At 59.4% G+C, this 22,376-nt stretch overlaps 1 protein-coding gene across 4 annotated transcripts in view; it reads right to left on the reverse strand.

Annotated features, from left to right (window-relative positions):
• The window catches only part of MYT1 (myelin transcription factor 1), a 69,792-nt gene that overhangs the window by 23,194 nt on the left and 24,222 nt on the right, over positions 1-22,376 (reverse strand). For all 4 annotated transcript variants that reach the window (XM_032350070.1, XM_032350069.1, XM_032350071.1 and 1 more), the window contains exons 3-10: positions 14,682-14,736; positions 13,762-13,792; positions 8,666-8,728; positions 7,798-8,045; positions 5,573-6,487; positions 3,646-3,780; positions 3,034-3,124; positions 1,930-2,043 (exon numbers count right to left, since the gene is read on the reverse strand). In XM_032350070.1, coding sequence (XP_032205961.1) covers positions 1,930-2,043; positions 3,034-3,124; positions 3,646-3,780; positions 5,573-6,487; positions 7,798-8,045; positions 8,666-8,728; positions 13,762-13,792; positions 14,682-14,736 — 1,652 coding nt within the window. The remainder of the gene's footprint in view (positions 1-1,929; positions 2,044-3,033; positions 3,125-3,645; positions 3,781-5,572; positions 6,488-7,797; positions 8,046-8,665; positions 8,729-13,761; positions 13,793-14,681; positions 14,737-22,376) is intronic.

Raw genomic sequence — 22,376 nt, forward strand, 5'->3', positions numbered from 1 at the left:
GCTCAGAGAGAAGGGAAGGGAGAGGAGGCGCCCGGCAGCTCTCTCTGCTCCGGACTCTGAACCAAGCAACGACTGCGGCCTGGGCTCAAGAAGGGGATATGGGACGGTGGAGCAGGAGCCCTGGGACAGACCCCGCAACGCTGAGGAGATCAGATCTGAGCCTGGACCTTGGAAAAGCAGCTGTCCCAAGCATAGGTCCATTCCCCTTCCCCAAGGAGGGCAGAGGGCCAGGCAGCCGCCAGGGGAGTCCCCGGAGAGTGCTCAGGCACCACCCAGCGGAGAGAACCCTGAGCTTAGAGCTGGCGGCACGGGTTGCTGGCTTCCTTGGCCGGGGCCCCATCCCGCAGCAGGTGGAGTGTCTGGGACGCCAGCACACGTCTGCACAGCCTCGCCCCACCCCCCCGGGACGACCCCCAGAAACATGGCCACGCCACAGGAGCAGAGCCTGAACACCGGCCTCCATAGCTACTGTCCGAAGCTTGGCACCAAGGGCCTGGGGAGGCGAAATGTCACGACCTTGTTCAGGCCTCACGGGTATTTGCAAAGTCCACAAGACAACGCTGTCATCCACTTTCACAGGCAAAGAGGGGTCCGATTCCCAGGAGCACAGCCACTGCGTGGGGGACTCTTGGCCCCGGACCCTGAGCTCCCAGGGCCTCGCCTGCCTGCTCGTATGACTTTTACCCGTGACTTAGATCAAGGCAGGAAAAAACTGCATTAGTAGCATGGCAAGCTGGAAGAAATAGTTATGGGATAGAAGCAAGAAGCCGCTTCCAAGTGTCTTCAGAGCCAGCCAGCAGGTGGGAAGGAGCCCACGGGACACGCAGGGCTGAAGGCCCCGTAGATGGGAGTGCAGAGTGCAGAGGGGTGAGGCCCCGGCTCTGGCCCCACCCGGAGACCCCTCACAGGGGACCCACAGAGCAAGCCAAGGGGGGTGGCCAGGTTCTCTGGCTGAGACCTTGGCAGGCACACACCAGGGAAGGGACAGGGGGCTGCCTGGGCCCTGGAAGGAGGCGGGCCTCTCTCTAGACCAGGGTCTGTGCTATTGCCCAGGTTCGTGCCTGTTCAACACTCTCCTCTGAGGGGCAGACACGGGACTGGGATCTGAAGAACTGGGGAAGGGAAAGGCTTCTGAAGTCCCAGTCCCTCAGAGACACCGGAAGCAGAGTATCCACAGAGTGAGGGCACTTGATGGGGAGCCACCCCGCTGGCCAAAAGCAAGAATCTGAGGCCAGGCTGGCCAGGGGCCAGTGCCAGCTCCCTCCACGCCCCCCTCGCCAATAATTGCTGCCTTGGGCAAGCTCCCGACACTGTGGCCTTCATGTGGCTCCTGCCTTCACAGAGTCACAGGGGTGGCCGTATGCCAAGCACATGCATTCTTAATGGCCTTGGGGAGCCCCTGATCGCTGACATCTGTCTATACACACGCTTGCCTACGGCTGCCTCAGAACCTCTGGGGCCACAAGCAGGCCGTGCTCTGAAGGGCACCACGTGCCTCCGTCCTCGCCCTCGGTTCAGGGTCCTTCACTGAGGTGAGGGAGGTGCAGGCAGGAAGGAGCAGCTCCTGGAGGGTTTGGACGCCAGTGGCCGCCAGCTGGGGTAGTCTGGTCTCTGGAGACAGGACCAGCATCTCCACAAACAGCCCCTGAGCGCTCCCCAGCGGGGAGAGCTGATGCCTTCGGCGAGAGCAAGGCAGGGCGGCCTGGCAGGGTTTGTGCCACAGCAGAAACACGGGTGAGTGCGCGGCTGTCAGACTCTGTCCTATGTGCCCCAGAATCTAGCCTCCAGGCCCCCCCGGGAGAACCCCAGGGCAACTCGGGCCCTCAGCACACGCGCACACATGCGCGTGGGCCACCCAGAGATGCTGGGAAGACCCCTGTGGGACCCTGAGGGGCAGGCGCGTTAGGCTCTGGGGCTCATCTCACTCACCTGAGGATCCGATCGGAGCTGGAGCTACTCTTGGAAGGGTCTCCCGTCTGCGGCTGTTGCTTCTCATGAGATTTGGCCAATTTTTCAGCAGCAGCAATGGGACAGCCAGACAAACTGGAGAAAGGTGGAGGTCAGCTAAGGGCTGTCTTCCACAGCGCCGAGAACTAACCACTATACGATCACGGCAAGGACTGTCTTCCAGACCCAGACCTGTCCAAGCCCGGAGCTCGCCAACACCACCCAGAGCCCAGGAAGTCTCCTGTCTCTCTTGCTCTGTCCTCGAGCCCTCAGAGTAGCTGTGCACGTCGCTTTCCGTTTGGGGAAACCCTCAGCAATGACAGGGAAGACAGAGCAGACCCTAAATGCCTTCACAGCTCGAGGCGGGTCTGGGCAGTGGGCCTGCCCTTCTCTCACTGCCGACCAGAGCAGAGCCCTCAGGACCTGTTTCTGGCTCGTGCTCCGTCGGCCGACCCATCACGGCCAATGGGGAGTCCCAAGGCCACGCAGCCACACATGCCAGGTGCTGACCCTGGAGGCCAGGCCCCTCCCCGGCAACTACCTGATCTAAGACACCGTGGGAGCAACCTCAGCTGTCAGCATCGGGCTGGCCGGCTGCTGCCCAAGGGATGGCCACAGCCCCACTCAGGAGCGCGGCCTCTTCTCAGAGAAGTGCATCCGCCTTTGCAAGGACACAGCCAGTCACAGCCACACTACAAGGCGCTCCAGGTGGAGAGTGCGGTCACCTCTCGCGGTGCAGGATGGCAGACCGCAGAACCCCAAGGGCACCCCGGGAGTATCGGGTCTGCCTGGGCCACGGCCCCCACACTCTAGCCTGGACCTCGGTCCTGGTGGGTGGAGGCCTCCCAAGAGAGCCTCACCTGGCTCTCCCCAAGGTCAGGAGGCCTCTCTGGGGGGCACACACCCATCCCTCCAGCACCCTCTGGTGTCTCAGGACCACTCCCATAGGGACCACACCTCGGGGTGTCATTCCGACCCCCCACCAAGAGGCCTGCCCTGAACTTGCACCCATCCCAGGCCGGGGCACACACACGAGGCCCAGCCTGCCCCCCCACCGCCCCCCCACGCCCAGCTCAACCTGAGTACCTTCTGTGAGTGTTGCGGTTGCTGTTCACGTGGCCTTGGCCGGTGCAGCCGGGGGTGGGGCACTTGAGCACATTCTCGTGCATGGCCAAGACTGCGAGAGAGCCAGAGGGAAGGACACGCTGAGCACGGCCAAGGAAGACGGAGGGGCCCCATGTGAGGTCTGCAACCTTGTGGGAGGGTGGCAGCTGAGAGCAGCAGCCGGCAGGGCCCGCCGGCCTCAGCCCCATCCAGCTGCGCTCCCTCCCACCGTGGCCCCGGCCTCCCTGGGGCGGAAGCCAACTTGCCCTCAAAGCCCCCGGTGGTTCTATGATTTGCCTTTGAGACTCCTGTTCGCAATTACTGCCTCTAGGCTGGAAGTGAGGACAGGCCCTCTCCTCTGCCCGTCGGAGCACAGGCAACTGGCTGTCTCCTCACAGGCCTCCTGGGGCCCTGGCATGGGGCTGCGGTCTCAAGGCAGGTGACAGGGCATGCCGCACATCCCCAGCCTCGTAGGGCTTGAGTTGGGGCATCTGGACAGAGCCGGTCCAAAGGGACAGGGCCCTGGGTGACCCCTCCTCCACAGGAATGCCATCCAAGCAACAGAGATGGTCTGAATTGTGCACAGCTACTCACTCTCCGGGGGGATCCTGTCCTTGTGGGGGCAGCCAGACAGGCTTCGGTGGTGAGGGTACAGCCCTGTGACGTGGCCGGTGCCATCACAGCCTGGAGTCGGACACTTGATCTCACGCTTCTCAGCTCTTGAGGGATCTAAACACACAAGATGCATCAGATCGTGCAGGGAGAAAACTGATGGTGGGCGGCGAGTGGGGAAGGGGATGGGACAGCCACGCTCCTTCCTTCACATGCAGAGCAGAGTGGCCAGACTGCCCAGCTGCCTGGGAGGGACCGGGGCTGCATCATTCTGGGGACAGTGGCCCACCCTGGCCGTCCTCATGGAAAACCCTCCCATGTAACAGGATGGGCAGCGTGATCAGGAGGACGCAGGTGGCAGCTGGCGCCCTCCCTGTCCACCCCTGCTGACACTGTGGGAGCCTGTTGCCTTCAGCGCTGGGGCATGCCTCCAGAGCCCCTGAGCCTAGAGCTCCAGCCTCTGCACAGAGAGGTGAAAAGTGGGACCAGTTCCTTGCCGGGACCTGTCCTGGCAAAGGAGGACAAAGACGTTAACTTGCCAAAAGCCGCACGACTGATAAAGGCATGGACAGAAATTTCAACTCAAATCTCAGTTGCTGAACTCAAGTCTAGGCTCTGTGGGCCAGGAGATGTCCCTATAGGATGTAGGGGCCAGAAGGAAACACTTGTCAGGACACAATGATCCCCAGAGCATAGCCGATGTCCCAGAGAAATTTCTGGGTGCAGCCCTCCCCTCCAGGAGAAGCAGAGGTCACACAACCACACCCAGAATGCCTCCCCCAGGCAAGGCAGAAACCCGGGGGGGCTCTGAAGTGCAGGGCCCCAGGCTCTGCATCTCCACGTTCAAATGAGCAAGAAACTGGACGTCCACCAACCCAGCAGGCAGGGTTGTCCCCAACCCATCCCCCATGCCTGCTTCCAGAACTCGGGCTCTATCTGGGGCTCGGGCTGCATCCGACCCTTGGCATGAGCCCTGTCTCGTCCCCGCCCGGTGCTTCCGCTCGGCCATCTTCCTCACCCTGAGGCTCCGTCCCCTGGGTCCATGCCCTCAACTCTATCCCTGAAGGCAGGTCCGCTAGTGTCCATTCCCACAGGTCTGAGTCACCCTAACACCTGGGCTGTGGCCATCACTCAGCCAGTGTCCCCCAGCCATACACGGTGTGCCCAGCCATATACATCTCTGCCCTGATCCGTGAGCCCCAAGCCCACTGCCCGCAGACTGACACTCTATGCAGCTCCGACTCCCTAAATTTGGGTCTCCTTGCACCTGCGTCCCCTGAAGCCCCTGCCAGTCTGAATCCGAGCTCTCGAGCAGCTGTCCCCACATCTGTGCCACCCTGAAAGGTGACAGGTCTCCTCTAGGTTGAAACAACGTCCTCATCTGGGTCCCCTCAGCTGTGTCCCTCAGCGTCTGCCCCCAGCTCATCTCATCGAGATTCCCTAGGAAATCTGTGCCCTGTGTCCCTACTTACCTACCAACGGGGGCTCCCCAGAGCTCACTCAATGTCTCTACGACCCAGCTGTGTCCGCCCAGGGCCTGCCTGTGTCTCTCCATGACCACGGCCAGCCCCCACGCTGCGGCTAAGCTGCTGGAGCCAGCTGATTGCCCCTCCTAGCCTCCGCTTTCCCCCCCAGGAGCTCTGCTGCTCTCTCTGATCGCCCCACAAGGGCAGTGTGAGCCCATTCCCTGCATCTGTGGCCAGACTGTAGTTATGCGTATGTGTGCCCTTTGTTTGCACCTGTCAGCCCTGCCTCCAGCCCGTAAGGCCCTCCACTCTGGACATACCCGTCCCTCAGCCTGCCTCTCCATGCCCAGTGGGGACGTCCCGGTGGGGGAACGGGCGCTACCCAGCCCCGGCAGGGGGGGAGGGAGGACACGAGGGTGTGTGGGCCCGGCCGCCAGCCCTACCTTTGCTGCAGTAGCTCTTCCGGGCATCCAGGGGCCTCACTGCCTTCCCGGGCTCCCCGGGGCCCAGCTGGCCCTGCTCGGTGGGCGGGCAGCCGGGCTCACAGACGGCTTGTACCTGCTCAGCCTTTAGGGCAATAGCCTGCTCCAGGAGACCCAAGTTCCCACGTGTCATCACGTCGTACATCTCCGACGCGTCGGTGACCGCGGACTTCTGGGAGCGCGCGTCTTCGTCCCGGCCGTCGTCGGAGTGCTCCTCCCCCAGGACGGGGTACTCGGGCTTCGGGCTGGGCGAGGCCAGCGGCCGGGCTTCAGGGACCTTCTGGCCGGGGCCAAGGGGGGCATCCTCCTGGCAGATGACCTCAGGAGCGGCCTCCTCCTCCTCCTCCTCCTCCTCCTCCTCCTCCTCCTCCTCCTCCTCTTCCTCCTCCTCCTCCTCCTCTTCCTCCTCCTCCTCCTCCTCCTCCTCCTCCTCTTCTTCCTCCTCCTCTTCCTCCTCCTCTTCCTCCTCCTCTTCGTCCTCCTCCTCTTCCTCTTCCTCGTTACCCAGAGCGACTTTCCTCTTGCTGGACTCCTCACTGGCCGCACCCTCCACGGCCTGGGGACCGAGCTCCTGGGGACGCTCCCTGGTGGCTCCCACCACCTGCTCTGCATCCTCCGGCCTGAGGAACACGTCCTTCTCCCCCTCGTCACTGGTGGCCCCTTCCTCAGCCTCCTCCTGCACCAGGTGCACAACACCAGGGCCCGGCTTGGCCACCTGGCCCAAGTCCTCCCCAACTAGGGTCTCTACAGCGATTTGGCCCAGGTTGAGGAGAGAAGTGGCAATGATCTCCTGGTAGCTGCTGTAGCCGCCCTTGGCGGGGCCCGCAGAGCTGCCGACAGGCTTGGATCCGAAGTGGGACTTGACAGGGCTCCTTCCTGCACAGAATCAGAAACATGTGGAAAGAGCCTAAGGAGCGCCCTGCCCCAACCGCCTGGGGAGCCCGATACCCCCAGAGAGGGGAAGGTGGTCGGGCATGCCTGCTCCTGTGCTGGGCCGCAGACGCGCGGTGAACTTATCTGAGGAGGAGAAGGGGTCACTGCTTCTTCTGAAGCTGGGACACTCTCCGATACTTGTTACTAACAGCCCCTCCCTTTAAGGCTACTTTCTCAAATCGGGTAAACCTGCATTTCATAAAATGGCACTTAATACAACAGATTCTAAAATTTGCTTCATAAACACAAAGGAGAAAAGGAATTTATGTTTTTAAAAGACCCACGTGTACACATCTTAAGTGCCATGACCTTGCTGTGGTGAAGGCTCCCCACACACCGGCCTGTGGGGTGGTTGCAAGGACGCCCCGGGGTGGGCGCCTATTCCGGGGGGCCCGCTGGGGCTGTTGCCCAAACCCCAAATGCCCTCCTCTGTAAGAAAGCAGGCAAGCTAGTGCTTTCTCCCTAGAGCCCATTGGGCCCCACAGCACCGCAAAGACGACCAGAGACGCCGCCCAGGAGCAAGGTGAGCGCGAGGGCGCTCGCTGAGAATCGGCTCCGCAATGAAGTAGAAATGCCGTCTCGGACCGTGCGAGGCCAGAAGACTCAAGCACCTTGCTGTTCTGGGGGTTCAGGACCTCAGGTCCCAGTCCCACTCCCAGGACTGACGTCTGCCAGGCTGGGGGGGCGCATGGACACTTCCCTCCGAGACCCAGAGAGACCCAGAGCCACTTTCACACCAGCATTTGCCGACGTCTGGGCCCCCCGCCCTGGGAAGAATGCTCGGCGAGGAATCCCTTCGGGTCCCCATCCTACCCCAGGCTTCCCTGGACACCCCCACAGTCTCACCTGACGCCCAGCAGACCCCCACCCTACCCCCAGCTGCCCTTCCCTGGAGCCAGGGGGAGGGGATCTGTCTGAGCCCCCTTCCCCCCTTCCCCCACGACCCGAGGCACAGCCCACGCCCATCTGTCCATCCATCTCTCTCTCACACACACACATCCACACACACACACGCACGCACACCCACAGCGTTCCCAGAGATGTGCCCACAGGCCCCTCCAACGCCCTGCTCCGGCCCCTCTCCAGGAAACCCTGACAAATGTCAGGACAAGACCTCGCTTGTTCTCAGGAAGGGCTTCCTCGGCGGCGCTTTCACTGCCTCGGAGTGGGGCCCCCTCCCCACTCGCAGGCTGTGATTCTCCAGGGCCACACTAAGCGCCCTTTATTTCGGGGGAGAAAGAGCCACAAAGCACCTTCAGCTGGCTCGGGACGATGAATCTCCTCCTGTCCTGGCAGTTCAGCCTCGTCCTCCTCCGGAGTTCCTTCCGATTCATCGGAGACAGAGGCGTCCTTCACCTCGGGGTCCTCGCTGCCGTCGGTGTCCGCGCCGCAGCCCTCGTCCAGCGCCAGCTTCAGCGGCCGGGACTTCCGTGTGGGCGCCAGGTGCTCGGCCGGCGCGCCCTCCAGCTTCCTTTTCTTGGCCAGCGGGCAGCTCTGCGAACTGGGGGGAAGGGGGCCAGGGCCGCCCTGTCGAGGCTCTGTGGGACCCACCGCCCGCACTCCACCCTCGGCGGCCGCGTTCCCTGGGGTGAAAGCTCGTCTTCGCCCTCAGCTAAAAGCCCCACACGCAGGACAGGCAGGTTGATGAACTTAAGTTTTCTGTGAACTAAAGACTCGCGAGCTTTAAACTGCGCTTCGTTCTTCTCTCAAGCCCTGACCTCGGTGGCCCCGTCCACGGCACGCGCCCTGCGGGGCGGAGGCGGGCACGCGCCTCTGTCGGTCCCGCCCACTTCCTCCCACCGGGCAGGCCATCGGGTGCCCTGGGCTTTCCTCTCCTCCTCCAGACCCTGCACACCTCCCTCGCTGCAGCCGAGCTGACAGCAGCCACGACCAGGCGGCAGCTCACTGAGGCCACCCTCGTGGATGGCAGGTCCGCTCTGAACTCCCTCCCAACGCCCTCCTCTGGCCCCCAGCAGAGAGGCCGCGGCACGACGCGCCACAGCCGTGTTGGCCTCAGCAGCTACAGGCACAGATGGAAGGTTCTAGATCTACAAAAGGGCCCAGAGAGGGCGAGGGGCTCCGGAACCCCGCAGTCCCACTGCTCTCCAGGAGCCCCCTTACCTGCGGTGTCTGGAGTACTTGCCCCGGATGTGTCCTGAGCCTGTGCATCCTGGGGTGGGGCAGCTGCAGGGAGAGAAGCAGAGGTGGCCACACGGGGAAGGACCTGCCCGCCCCAGACCCTTCCCCGGGAGCACGAGACTGTCTCCAAACAGTGCATCTCAGAACGGCTGCTTGCAGTTCACTAAAAATTAATGAAATAACTCACCCCATTTAAGTAAACGAATGACTCATTACAATTTTATGAGTGTGTTTAATTAAAGGTCTGCATGTATGAGATCAAGACTTCCAATGTCGGTGTCTCCTAGACGGCTTCTCTTCTCTGCGCATGAGTCTTTCCCACTGATGGCAAACCGCTGCTGGCTTCCCAGCAGCCAAGAAACAGGGTGCTCTGGGAAGCCCCCAGAACCAGCACCTGAGGCAAAGCCGGCCATCACTGTGCTCTGAGGCCCGCAGCCTGGTGCAGACAGGTGAGGCCAGGAGGGCCTATGACCCGGGGCTGACCCATAGACGTGGGGGGGAGGGGTTTGGAGGGAAGGGGGCTGCTGGGCCTCATGCACCCTGGGGCCAGCAAGTGCACGGGGAGGAAGGCAAGGCACCCAGGAGTCCCTCCCCCGCCACTGTCATCTGTCGCCCTACGGAACCAAACCACGGAAAGCTCTGGAAACGTCAGATCATGGGCATGGGGCCTACCACCCAGCCCAGTTTGCCTGGAGTCAGCGCTGTGCAAGGCCGGGATCCCATGGGCTGCTGCGCACATCCACAGACCGCAGACATGCCCTCCTGTTCCGGAGTGGCAAGCCAACGTCCCGAGAAGTGGGAGAAGGCATTGAAGGTCACCCCGGGGAGGCTGAGCCGGAGCTCCTCCAGGGAGGGGCCGTCCCAAGAGGGGAAGCCCTTGTTTTTAACAAGCGTGGCATCAGGGGGTCTGGGCAGGCCCTCCCAGAAACTGGGAGGGAAGAACAGGGTGGGCCCCGGAAGGGACACGGCCCGCGACCTCAGTCTAGACACACCTGGTGGTTTCTAATTTGACGGATCACAGCCTAACGGCAATGCGCTGTGGGACTCCCCAGGCCACACAGGTCACCCTCGTGGGAGGGTCAGGGAGAACAAGACAGTGGACGGAGGCAAGCCCCACCCCACCTAGAGCTCAACAGCTGCCCTCCAGGCCGAGGCGGCCAGGGCTGAGTCTCAGTTTAAAAGGAAGAAAGGAGCACGGGGGGGGGGGGGGGACGGACGGGGAGGGGAGGGAAGACCCCGTTTTATTGTGGATTTCCTTTCCAGACAGCCAGGACTTGCTGCCCCCGCCATCTATTCTAAAAATCTATGCCCCACGCTTGCTTTCTCTCTCTCAAGAGCTAGCTTTGAGACTTTTCACAAAAGGTCCTTGTTACTAGGGATTTGAAGCTGAGGTCCCAATTAGCCGATTAATCACTGAGTTAATCAGGCAATTATGTGGCAGCTGCTGTGGAGTCCTGAAGGCCGCTGGCCCTGCCCCCGGATGCATCACCATCTCTGAGCCACACCTCCAGCCACCAGCTCGCCAGCGTCCTGGCCTCTAGCCCAGGGGGCAGCAGGGCGGGCGGGGAGCCCACATGTCTGGGGCAGGTGAGAACGGCTGTGGGATTAGAAGCCGCAGCCCCTGCACTCTGGCTCCCCATGCAGTGGCCACGGGAGACCGAGTCAAAGCCCAGCGGCTGCCTGCCCACCGCCTGGGCTGCACCACTCACACCATTTCCCTTACAAGCGCCCCCAGGGTGTGTGAGGCCCGGGTGAAGAAGCAGCACCAGCGTCCCCCATCTTGAGGGGAGGAGGCCGACGAAGCCAGGGTTTCTTCCTGAAGCTCCCTACTGTGGCTCCCGGAGGGCAGCAGGGACAGGAAGATAGGCAGAAGGCTTGCAGACAGCCTGCTCATGGTCCCCACTGAACAGGGTCCCGGTGAAAGCTTTGCACATCCAACCATAAGCTACAGGTGTCAAGGGAAGTCAAGGCTGAGGCCAGGAAGACCCCCAGCCAGAGCCCTGCACTCAGCTACCAGCCCTGGACAGGACTGACTCCCCTCCGGCCCCCTGCAGGCAGGTGGGGCACCTCTCCATTCTCATCTGTCCCCCGGGCAGAAGCTGGCCACGGGCTCCGAGGAGGCCCTCCGGTGACGTCACAGGGCTGGGAGGGAACCCAGATGCAGGTGTGACAGATGGGCGGCTCTCCTCCAACGTGCTCCGGAGGGGGCCCAGCAGGCATCTGCAGGGGGAAGCAGGTGCCCCACCTTCCCACCAGCCAACCCCTCCGACAGCCCCTCCCAGGCCGTGTGGCTGCAGGCGGGCCCAGACCAGGACACAGACCAAAGTGTCCCACAGTTCTTCCCACTCTTCACAGACGCAAAGGAAAAGCCACCAGGTCCATTTGCTTTCTCTTGGGCGCTCAGCGTTAAACCCAGGGCACAGAGAAGCAACGTGGGCTCCAGAGGCAGGAGAAGGCACTCAGAGCCCTGGCGGCTCCCGGTCAGCCTCCTGTTCAGCTCAGCTCCTAACAACGGCCATGCCACTCCCCTGAGAGCAAGCAGCCTCCTGGGAGCCTGCTCGAGTTGGGAAAAAACGAACTGGGACAGGGGATGTGGGCCGAATTCTGGGACAGGGAGGCCTCTATCCCTCATCCATGGAGCGGGTCCCACCGTAGAGCTTCCCCTAACTCGGCTCTCCCTTCCAGTGACTTGGGCATGAGTTTATCTAATACGGTGATGTCCTGTTCCAGGTCACAGGCTCCCTGCGCTGGCACCCAAAGCATAAGCCTCACCAGGACGGGGCAGAGTCACTGGTGAGCTGGGCAGATGTGCCGGCTTGCAGCGTCTGCCCATTCTCACAGCATAAAGGTGCCCGTGTGGTTGGTGTGCCCAGCTAAGGAGCGAGAGCCAGGATCCCACCACACATCACAGCCCCAGGTATAGCTCAGGCCAGCGAGCGCCCAGGAGCACAGGAGTGACCCGCACCTCCCAGGCAGGACACGGGCGTCTCTTTGGCACAGAGGACTCCACTCAGCTCCAAGCAGCCCCAAACCTTGAGGATTGTTGCTAAAACATTAGACATCAACACGTTTGTCCCTAGTTTCTCCACTAACACGGGCAACAGTCTCCCTACTGCCGAGAAAGGAGGCTGAGACCTCACGGTGAATGAAGGTGCTCACAGGACCCTCTCATGGCTGGGTCCTCTCTGAGAGCACTTCAAAACAATACTATCTTCAGAGTCATTTCTGTTCTATTTCAAAATTAGGAGAGAAAGGTCTTTGGATCTGCCTTCGCAAGTCACTCCATAACTTTATCTGTTGCCCAAATTAGCTGCTGTGACCAAAACCCAGAGCTTCCTTGATTCCTGTGACCAGCCTCCTCCTCCCCTTCACGGTCTGAAGAGGTTGTCGCTGAGCATCACATGCCAGAGGAAGTGACACCTCCTCCTGGAGGCCTTCTCTCCCCTGGAGCCTCGGGCCACCCATCCAGGGAGCACATTCTGTGGACCTTCCCCCAGCCTGGTTTGGTAGCCTTCCCACTCTCTCCCCGTGAGCTGGGCTGGGGCCTGGGGTGGTACGCGTATGACCCAGCTCTTCTGGTCAAATTTCAGTCCTCCAAGCCTCAGTTTCCCCACTTCCCACACAGGGTGAAAATAGCAGCAGCCGTGTCTCCTGAGAGCGAGACTAGGCAGGGCAGCCAACGCAGAGTCTGTCGCAAGCCTGGGCCTCCAGTCCCTTCCCTTCTGTCCCCAGCTCACAGCCTCAAAGGTTAGAGGGACGCTGCCCACTCCGGGGTCTTCTCAGCGTCCTGATTGGCAAACCAGCCATCAGCCACTCTGGTGAGAAATGAGACAGCCCTGGCCCCAGACTTGTTCCGTTCGGTAAGATTCTTTCCCCCTAAGCTCCGGACGTGTGCAGTGACGTGGAAAGTCTGCTCCAGGCTGGGGGTTGGGCAGGGCAGGGACAGCACAGACCCTCAGAAACTGGAATGTTCTGTGTGTCCCCCGCTGGGAGTCCAGAAGGTCACAGAAACCTCACTGAGGTGTGGTTGTCGCCCTTGGCCCTTCTGCATGGGCACGGCGCCCCACCAACATGGCCAGGAGCTGGGGGCTGGGGGCTCTGTGGGAATGAGGGTGGGCCTGGAGCCCTTCTGTCCCCCAAGGACAAGCCTCTGGCAGGTTAGCGCAGCTGCAGTCCAAACCCAGCTCCGTCTCATGGGGAATTTGTGGCCATTAAAGGGGGCCCCTGACACCCCTTGACATTCTGGGACCATCCATGAGCACCACTTTCCTTTCCCCTTTCCTGTCAGAGCCAGGACACCTGGCACTGCCCCTCCTCAGGAAACAGGGGGGTCTGAGGGCTGGTTTTCCTTGTTGGAAACTGAACATCACCAGCCCTGTCTAAGCAAAACAGCACTGAGGGCCCAGGCCCACTGAGTTTGAAGTTCCAAGGTCGTGTGGGTGGTTCTGGGACAACCCTGACGCACGGGACTGGGGGGGGCTTCCTCTCTGGCCATCCCAGAGGCCAATCCCAGGACAGAAGCCGGCAGGTGGGGGCAAGTCGACCTGGCCCCTCCTGCTTGGACCTGGCAAATCCCTGCTGTGGGCTGTCGTCTCTTCCTCCTCAGGATGCCCCTCCCGGTGAGCCCTGACCTAGAATCTGGAAATTCACAGAGCTCAGCCAGCGCAAGATCACCAGCGCACCAACCACGCTCGGCGCCTGGAGTCTGTGGATGGCTGGGGACCTCACAGGCCTTTCCTCATCTCTGCCCAATGGGGCCTCTGGCCAGCAGATGCACAACCCTTCCTGAGAGCCCCCTAGTGACACCTTGCTGCTGGCTGGGGGCCACGGGGACAGGCGGGCCTGGTGGTGACCACAGGTCAGCACAGCTCTGCCCCTGTGCCAAGGCTGACTGCGTGGTGGGGTCAGGACAGAGGTGGGAGAGAGCAGAGGCAAGCAGAAGACAGCGGGACTCGTGGCAAGGAGGAGCGGGGTCCCGGGGGGCGGTTGAGCCATCCAAAGTGCCCCGTGTGGGACAGTGGGGTGTTCGGGGTCACAGGCATGGGCGATGCTGGGTGCTAGCAGAAAGCCTTTCTTACCTGAGGTCGGCACTTGTGGGCTCTGGGGGCACTGGGTGAGAGAAAGAGAGAAACAGGAAACACATATGGCAGTCCGGACTAAAAAGGCACAAACGGAAAAGAAGCGGAGACAATCCCAGCGAGAAGGGAACCCCATCCCTCCCTGACCTCCTAGAATGTGTGGCGGGACCAGGGGGGCGAGCTGCCGCCCCCCCATGCTTTCCCCAGATCTCCCCGGGAGACATCAGTCAGGCATCCCAACCAGTCCCCGCTCTCCAAGCCTTCAGCACCAGGACAGTGTCTCTTTCTCAAATTGCCATGGGAAGTCAGCTTCCAACAGGAAACTTGACCCAGCAGAGAAGCCTGGGCGGAGAGAACCAAGCAGCTGGTCCCTGGTGATGGGGCCACGCTGGGCAACAGTGCATCGGGGTCTAGCTGAGCAGCTCACATGGGAAGCTCCGCGCTCTGGCCCCTCCCCACACCAGACGTGCAGCCCTGGCCCAGTGTGTACTTAGGGAGTCAGGGAGGTGAGCCAGCCAAAGGCCCCCCCCCACCCCCTGCCAGCTCAATCTGACAAGCCCCCCCACCCCCCGCCATGTCCTCCTGCACTAGGACTGACCTCCCAGGAGGGCAGGAGGCTGTCACAGAAGCCTGGCAGCATTCTAGCTCCAAACGGAAAGGTCTCCTGAAGGACCTTGGCCTTCCGCACTCTGTGGGGCTATCTACCTGCTCACCCACACCCCAGGCCGTTTGGTCTGGACCCCACCGCAGGCCTCACAGGCTCCAGACACCATGGACAGACCCCAAGTGCTCAGCATCAGGGGAGGAGCCTCCCAGGGCCTGGCCACCAATGTGGGCTTCTGCTTTCCTGAGCAACGTAGTGTCTTTACTTTAGGACCTGGAATTCACAGCCACACTGGGCTGGGAGGGGGTGCACTCACCTCGGAGGGCCTTGGAGCGCGTGCGAGCCCGTTTATCCTCATTTTCTAAGCTCATCTGCAAGCAAAAACAACTGGGATGTTAATGGAGGCCAAGCCCAGGACCTCCCCTCTGGAGGGCCGCACAGGGCCCCAGCTCTTCTGGTTGCGGAGAGCCTGTGACACAGACAGACAAGGGGTAGGCTCGCAGGAAGAGAAGACCTGAGACCCAGGCCAGCAAGCGTGGGGCAGGGGTTTCAATGGGGAAACGCCAGCTCCCGGCCCGGCAGTCAGCCCTCCCACTGCCCCCACCTTCCCCCTCCCACAGGAACCCCCAGCAGGAGCCCTTGCCCCATCTGCCGGATGCTTGTGGACAGTAGGGCTCCCAGCACACGGGCTCCTGACCAGCCTGGGGAGCTCCACCCCTGCTCACTTGGGCATCACAACCGGTCCCCCACTGGACCCCAGAGCCCAGCTTCCCACAGGCGTGAGGGCCCCAACACACTGGGGTCACCCTCTTAGAAACAGATGGCGGGGACTGGAACGGGTCTCCACAAAGCTTCCAGAAAATGAATTACTTCGATTTCTACCGTGTGCCATCCTGGAGGGAGCCCAGGGACCAGTGGCCTGACCCAGGGACAGGACGTGCTCACTGAGGGTGTGTCCCCAGAAGTTGGGCACCAGCACCCAGTGGGGACAGAGAGCATGTCAGGCACAGTGACGTGATAGCAACCATACTACAAATGTAAAAGGACGCATGACACAGATTTTAATATACAAAACCTGACCTGACCTGACCATTGTCACTTCAACAGTAATCCGTAGAAAAGCCTCTGAGTGGGAGGCTGTTTTGTGCTAACTCGCAGAGACCCTGCATATCTGCTGGACTCACAGCATCTCTGAGTCGGGCCCGTGGCCCCCATGCTGGAGACTGTGGCTCTAGAGGTGGGAGCCAGCTTCAGGCAAGAACACAGGCCGAGGGGCCACGTGGTCAGGACCCACAGGCCACCCTCCCAGGGATGTCCCTTTTCCCAGGAGTGGGTGAGTGGGTCCTCCTGAGGGGGCAGGGCACCCTGCACAGTGCAGACCCCTCACCACTCTGACTGCCCCATCTGAGCCCATCAGTGCACCCCCACTTTCCCCGACCCTGCCTAATCCCCATGGGGAACATGGTCCTCATGGTCCTGTGGGGGAGTCGAGGAAGAGCCCTCAGGAGGGTGAAGCCAGGGTACAAGCATCATGGAGAAGCCCAAGGAGGGGACCCTCCCAGGGCCATAGGTCCTCACGTAGAATCTTGGACGGATGTCACCCATGACACATCTGGCCAGACAGGTAGTGACGAGGTAGGAGGTGGGTGGGACAGTGGAAATGCCCCTTGTCTCTGAGGTGGGGGGCCAGGGGCCTCTATCTGGCAGGAGGTGTCCCATGAGCCCCACCGGCCTCACTACCTGTCCCTGTGGTCGGGAAGGGGACAGAGTGATGCCACCTGTCCCCAGGCCACAACCAAGGCTTGTCAAAGGCAAGGCCAAACAGCAGAAGGGAGAAAGGAAGGGTGACAGACTCAGGCTTCCAAGCCTGGAGGCCCTTGAGAGGAAAGCCTGAGCTCTGAGCTACGGAGGCCCCTGGCAGGAGGGAAGGAATCCCCCCAGTTAGGAAGATGAAATCTGTAAAGTGAGCCTCCCCACAGGCAGCGGTCACACACAACATTTTATGTGATTTGTTAAGGACCAGAACTCAAACCCGGGCGTGATCCACGCAGCTGCGGGCCCAGGCGGCAGAACCGGCGTCCGGAGCCCCCGGGCCAGTGACAGCTCTCCGGCAGCACGGAACGGAATCACTATAATCTCTATTTTTAAAGCAGAGGCTCCCCACGGGCCGATGACTCACATTTAAAGTGAAGAGAGAAGCAGGTGTCAAAGGGACTTCATTACGTCACGAGCCTTCAACTGTCATCTGCGCGGAGCCCGAGCGCACCCCTCCAATGCCGGCCGCACAATGGAGCTCACGCGTCTGATGGCTGGCGCCGGCTTTCAGCTGAAATGCAATCGGCAGCCTTCTTTCTATTGTTTTTTTATTTTTCTTTTTTTTTTTTTTTTTGTCAGTTTTCCCAGGGAAATTGGCAATCATTCTGCTAGGTTAAAGCATGCCTTGGCAATTCGGATTTCCTGCAGATAAATTATTCAAGAGCAGAGAACAGAAAGGGCTGCAGGGACGCGACTGGGTGCTCCCACTGATGCAGCGCGGAGCTGGGACACTCACTCTGCCGAGCACCTTTCCGTCTGCGATTTATCTGCGTCAGATGGCCAGTGAGTGAGACGTTCTCTTCAGTGCGTGTAGCTTTGATTCTAAAAGGAAAGAAGGAGCCCAGCCACAGGAGGAAACACGGGCTAGCTCTTTAACACGAGATGAGTCTGTGAGCGGGTGACAAGGGACAGCGGCGACGGAGCAGGGAGACTCTGACTTCTGGGCTGTTGGGAAGGAGTGGCGGTGGCTGCCTCAGAGCGTCTGGGCCAACACACGGTGAAACCAGCTCCGCTCCGCATCCCTGTTCTCCTTCCCAGAGAGCGGAGCACTCTGCCAAGTGGGCTCTCCGCTCGCCCCCACCCCGTGCTGTAGATAGAGACCAAGGCCCCGGCGTGAGCGCCACAGGGGTTCAGGCCACCGCCCCGCACCGCAGGTACCGCACTGCCTGGCTTCCTGGCAGCCCCCCAGGGCCTTCTGTCCCTAACCACACCAAGACGGGTCCCTCATCGGCACAAAGACAGACACGTTCCGACGTTTTACGGATTTACTTAAAGAACCCCTCGCTTTTTCCAAACACAACCCAATCACTTCTCTGCTTTTGCACGACCCAGAGAGGACTGAATGACCTTACACCTGGAGGGTGAAAAGGCCCCTTGTCACAGCCAGGCTGGCCTCAATGCCCATGTTCTCTGTGGGGCAGGGATCTCTCTCGGGAGCGCCCTCTGTGCTGTGTCTGTGAGCCACCTCCGTCCTGCCGCCAGAAGCCCGTCTTACAGCTTCCCTGTGCCCCTCACAGCACCACTGCACTCTAATTAATATTTCACGAGTTCTGTCTTCAGCAGGAAAAGCATGGGGAGGGGAGTCATTTACGGATGCAAACACTTCCTTTTGCCACAGCCACGAACCAGAGAGTTGTCTCTTCAGCCCTCCTTTTAACTGGCTCTGTTAGTGCCATGTGACGGGTCTCACTCAGGAGCTGTTACTATTTTGTTCTGTTTTGCGTTTTTTCAAAAGGTCAAGATTCATCACAGAAGCTCTTTTTAAATACGAACGGTTCCCACAACACCCAAGACCAGCTCCTTTTCAAACCCATCTGCGGAGCACCCTTGCCAAAACTGGGTTCCCTAAGTGGGACATTTACAAACTCGGGGACCAAAAAAGAAAATGCCCTAATTATGCAGCCTTGAAACCCATAGATTTGTCTGAATTCTCAGAAACACACTCAGAAGCCAGGAAGACGGCAGAGACGACAGACTCTCGGCGTCCGACAACCTGCAGTCTGAGATTTCTCACGAGGTGCTCCATGAGGCCCAACAGACTCTATGCCAACCTTTGCCTTTACCCTCCAAGGCCAGGTCTGCCCCCGACCCCCCACCCTCCCCAAGTCAGGGACGTCCGTGGTGGCGTCTGGAGGCCCTTCCCCCTCGGTCGCGCACTCTCCTCCCTCTCTCAATCTCGGGGCTCTTCCCAGGCCCTCACAGCTCCTCTCCTGTGCCATGTCCTTGCTCTTCTGCACGGACAACTAAGGGTGGGACAAAGAACAGAATTCATGCTGAGGTTGTCCTGGCCTCAGCAGCCAGACCGCGGGGTCACCCCAGGGGAGAGCTTAGGAGGGAGGGAACAGTTCAGACTCGGGAGCCTGGGTGGGAGTGAGGAGGCTCAGGGAGTCAGTGAGGGCCTGAGGGTCTTAGGGCTGATGGCCTCCAAGTGGGAGGTGCTCCAGCCCTGGGAAGCAGGAAGCATCCCTGGGTGGCCTGGGCCTCCCGTTTCCCACCCTCTCCCGCTCAGGCTCCACTCTGTGCCCGTGGGTCTCCCGCGTGGTCCTCGTCTCAGTGTGAAACAAGCCCATCCAGTCACGTTTTCAAGATCACCACCCTCCTACAGAGTTTCATTCACTGCTCAGTACGCGTCATGTAAGGATGGACAGACAGATGGTGATCCTGGGCAATGTCTCTGAGGTCCTGGAACTGGGGAACACGGCCAGGAGCAGTCAGAAGGGGCTGAACAAGTACCAGAGCCTGAAGCTGGGTGGGGGTTCCAGTCCCCTGACCATGGGGGACATTCACCCCAGCCCTGGGCCGGAGGAAGAAAGAGGTTAGGGCTCCATTTTACTTAGAATGTGTCCCAGGGGACGCCTGGGGGGCTCAGTGGTTCAGCGTCTGGCTTCCGCTCAGGTCATGATCCCAGGGTCTTGGGATCGAGCCCCGCATCGGACTCCCTGCTCAGCGTGGAGCCTGCTTCTCCCTCTCCCATCCCCCTGCCTGTGTTCCCTCTCTCGCTGTGTGTGTGTCTCGTTCTGTGTCAAATAAATAAAGAAAGGGAAAAAAGATAAATCTTAAAAAAGAAAAAAAGAGAGTGTTCCAACAGCCAGCATAGCTGGAAAATTAGAATGAACCTAGGACATTTTTTTAAATCCATAGGGTTCTAAGGATTGTAGAGTTCCTGTGGGCAAGTTTCAGTGTTTTCCCTCCTGGAAGACCTAGACAAAGAGAGGGGGCATCCACTGACTCCCAGGAGACCACATGCAAACCTGCCTAGGAGGAAGGGTGACATGGGATGAGGAGGCAGAGGAACATAGCAGGAGTGGCAGGGAACTGGCTGTGACCCGCCATGCTGGCTGCAGCGGCGTCGGCCAGTGTCCATTTTCTCCGAGAGAGGGAAGGGGTGAGGGAGAAGCAGCCATCTGGGTTTGTTTGATTCTCTGAAGTGTGCGCAGGGGCAATGCCCACTTGCACAGCACCGCTAGGAAGCCCTTCCATAGACCCATGTTCCCACCACTGAAGGATTTAGGCCCAGCCTTCAAGGGTGCCCCTTGCTGCCTCTTCCCACCAAGCATTCCAGTGGAACCCTTCAGAGCCCCCATCCCCAGTCCCATATACTGTCTACTTACACAACCTCGCTGGTTCCCAGTTTTTGAACATGCACCTGCAAACCTGGTCAAGGTCAGCCTGAAGGGCAGCCTTCTTCTTCAAAGACATACAAGTTCTACCACCTCAGGAACCCTCCGCACTCATTCCGCTTTCCATTCCCTGCTCCGTGAGGCTAAACCACATGCCCACACACCTGGCCCCTGACCGCGGCTGCCACGGCACCCCTGGCTCCTTGAAATGATAGTCCTGCCCCCCTCTGGGGGGAGTCCCACTGTGTCTCTGAAGTTCTGCTGACATTCCACCCACTGCTCGGCCCACTGGCAACGGAATAGAGCTTCTCCCTGATTTGTAGAAAGGACACCCAGAGAGTATTATTTAACACATGTCTTGGGAGAGGTTTTCCTAACATCTCTGAGCAGGGGATTAGGGCTCACTCCAACCCCAAATTGAAAATGATAGTTCTATCGAGACAAACAAAGAAATAACAAAAACCCAGACTCTAAACCGTAGAGAACAAACTGGTGGTTGCCAGAGGAAACGCGGTTGGGGGCACGGGCGAGACCGGTCATGGGGTGAAGAGCACATTTATCGTGATGAGCACTGAGTAATGCATAGAATTGTTGAATCACTCTACTGTACACCTGAAATTAATATAACACTGTGTTCATTGTATTGGAAATTAAAATCTAATTAATAAGTGTTTATTTTTTTTTAAGATTTTATTTACTTATTTGACAGAGAGAGAGGTCACAAGTAGGCAGAGAGGCAGGCACGGGGGAGGGGGGGGCGTGGAGCAGGCTCCCGCTGAGCAGAGAGCCCGATGCGGGGCTCGATTCCAGGACCCTGACATCACGACCCAAGCCTAAGGCAGAGGCTCAACCCACTGAGCCACCCAGGCGCCCCTAATTAATGAATTTTTTAAAATTATAGCTGTAGGGACACCTGGGTGGCTCAGTTGGTTGAGCATCCGACCCTTGGCTTTGGCTCAAGTCATGGTCTCAGGGTCCCGAGTTGGAGCCCTGAGTCAAGCCCCATGCTCGGCAGGGGGTCTGCTTGAGGTGCTCTCTCGCTCTCTCTCCCTGCCTCTGCCCCTCCCCCGCTCACATGCACTCTCTCCTTTGCTCTCACTCCCTCAAACAAATAAATAAATCTTTCTTTTGAAATTGCAGCTATGTGGTAGACACCCTGATACAACATCTCTATGTCAGGTCCCTCTGTTTGAAACTCCAACATAAATGGGATTTCTACCCGAGGAGAGGAGTGTAGTCACACCCAGTGAAGCGGGCCAGAAAGGTCATGCACAGTGGCCCCCCTCCCTTGTCGGGAAGAAGGACTGCTAGACCTCCATGCAGTCAGCCTTCTCCTGGATTCGTATCTGGACTCCTCCTTTGAATATTACATGTTTGGAGCCCCAGTGCTTCATTCTTAAGGTCAAGAAGTGATTTAAGGACCTACCATCAATGCCTACTTCTTTTCTTCTTAAGTTAAAAAGTAAAAATAAACAGCTCAATGCCCCGCACTTTCCCCAAGCCCACGACGGCCTCGGCTCAGCCCTTCTCCGCCCACCTCTGAGCTGTCCGCATGCCTGGTGCTGAACCCGAGGCAGACCGCCGGCCGTGACTACTACACTCCCACCACCCTCCAGACACGGAGGTCCACATCAACAAGCCCCCATAGAAAGTCAGCCCACCCTGGCTATGTGATGTTCTGCTCTCCCGTGGCCACCACTACCTCCTGCTTTGGACTCCCCTAGCCTGCTCAGTGAGCTCACACCACCGGGGCCAGCCCTGCAGTCCTTCTGGAAACCCACCCTGTCAGAAGCACATCCTCCCTCCTTCTCCGGCCTCTTAGTGTCTCTGCTCAGAACAGTAACTCAGGCCCTATCTGCCGAAACTAGAAGGAAGACTGTAACAGAGCAGTTGTTGCCAGGAAAGCCTGATCATGGACCACCAGGCTGCTCACAGCCGGCGCTCTACATCACACACCTCCAACAATGGTCAAGACATGTCATCCAGAGCTCCTAACCTCTGTCTGAATGCTCCACACTGGGAAGAGATGAGTGAGGCATTTGCACCAAGGTGTAAATTTAAGATGGGAAACAAAAACTCAGTCATCAAGATAAACAGTTTAGTGACGGTTTCAAAATATCAAAATTAATGCCAAAAATCTATTATGAACAAAATACCCAAAGTTTAAATAAAGATAGGATCGGTACTACTGACTTTTCCTTTTGCCTCAGGCTCCAACATGGTAGAACGCCGACAAGCCTACAAGAATAAAAGTGGGAGTGGAGGGACGCCTGGGTGGCTCAGTGGATTAAGCCTCTGCCTTCAGCTCAGGTCATGATCTCGGGGTCCTGGGATCAAGCCCCGCATCAGGCTCTCTGCTTAGCGGGAAGCCTGCTTCCTCCTCTCTCTGCCTGCCTCTCTGCCTACCTGTGATTCCTTTCTGTCAAATAAATAAATAAAATCTTTTTTTAAAAAAAAAGTGGGAGTGAAGGTGCTTAACAAGGTGCCAGGAGAAGCCCATTAGAAAGTATATTCTAGTCACCAGGTTCAAAGGGAACTACAAACATCCTCAAATAATCTTGCTGCCTCAACCTTTC

Source organism: Mustela erminea, chromosome 7 (assembly GCF_009829155.1).
Source record: "Mustela erminea isolate mMusErm1 chromosome 7, mMusErm1.Pri, whole genome shotgun sequence".
Taxonomy (NCBI): Eukaryota; Metazoa; Chordata; class Mammalia; order Carnivora; family Mustelidae; genus Mustela; species Mustela erminea.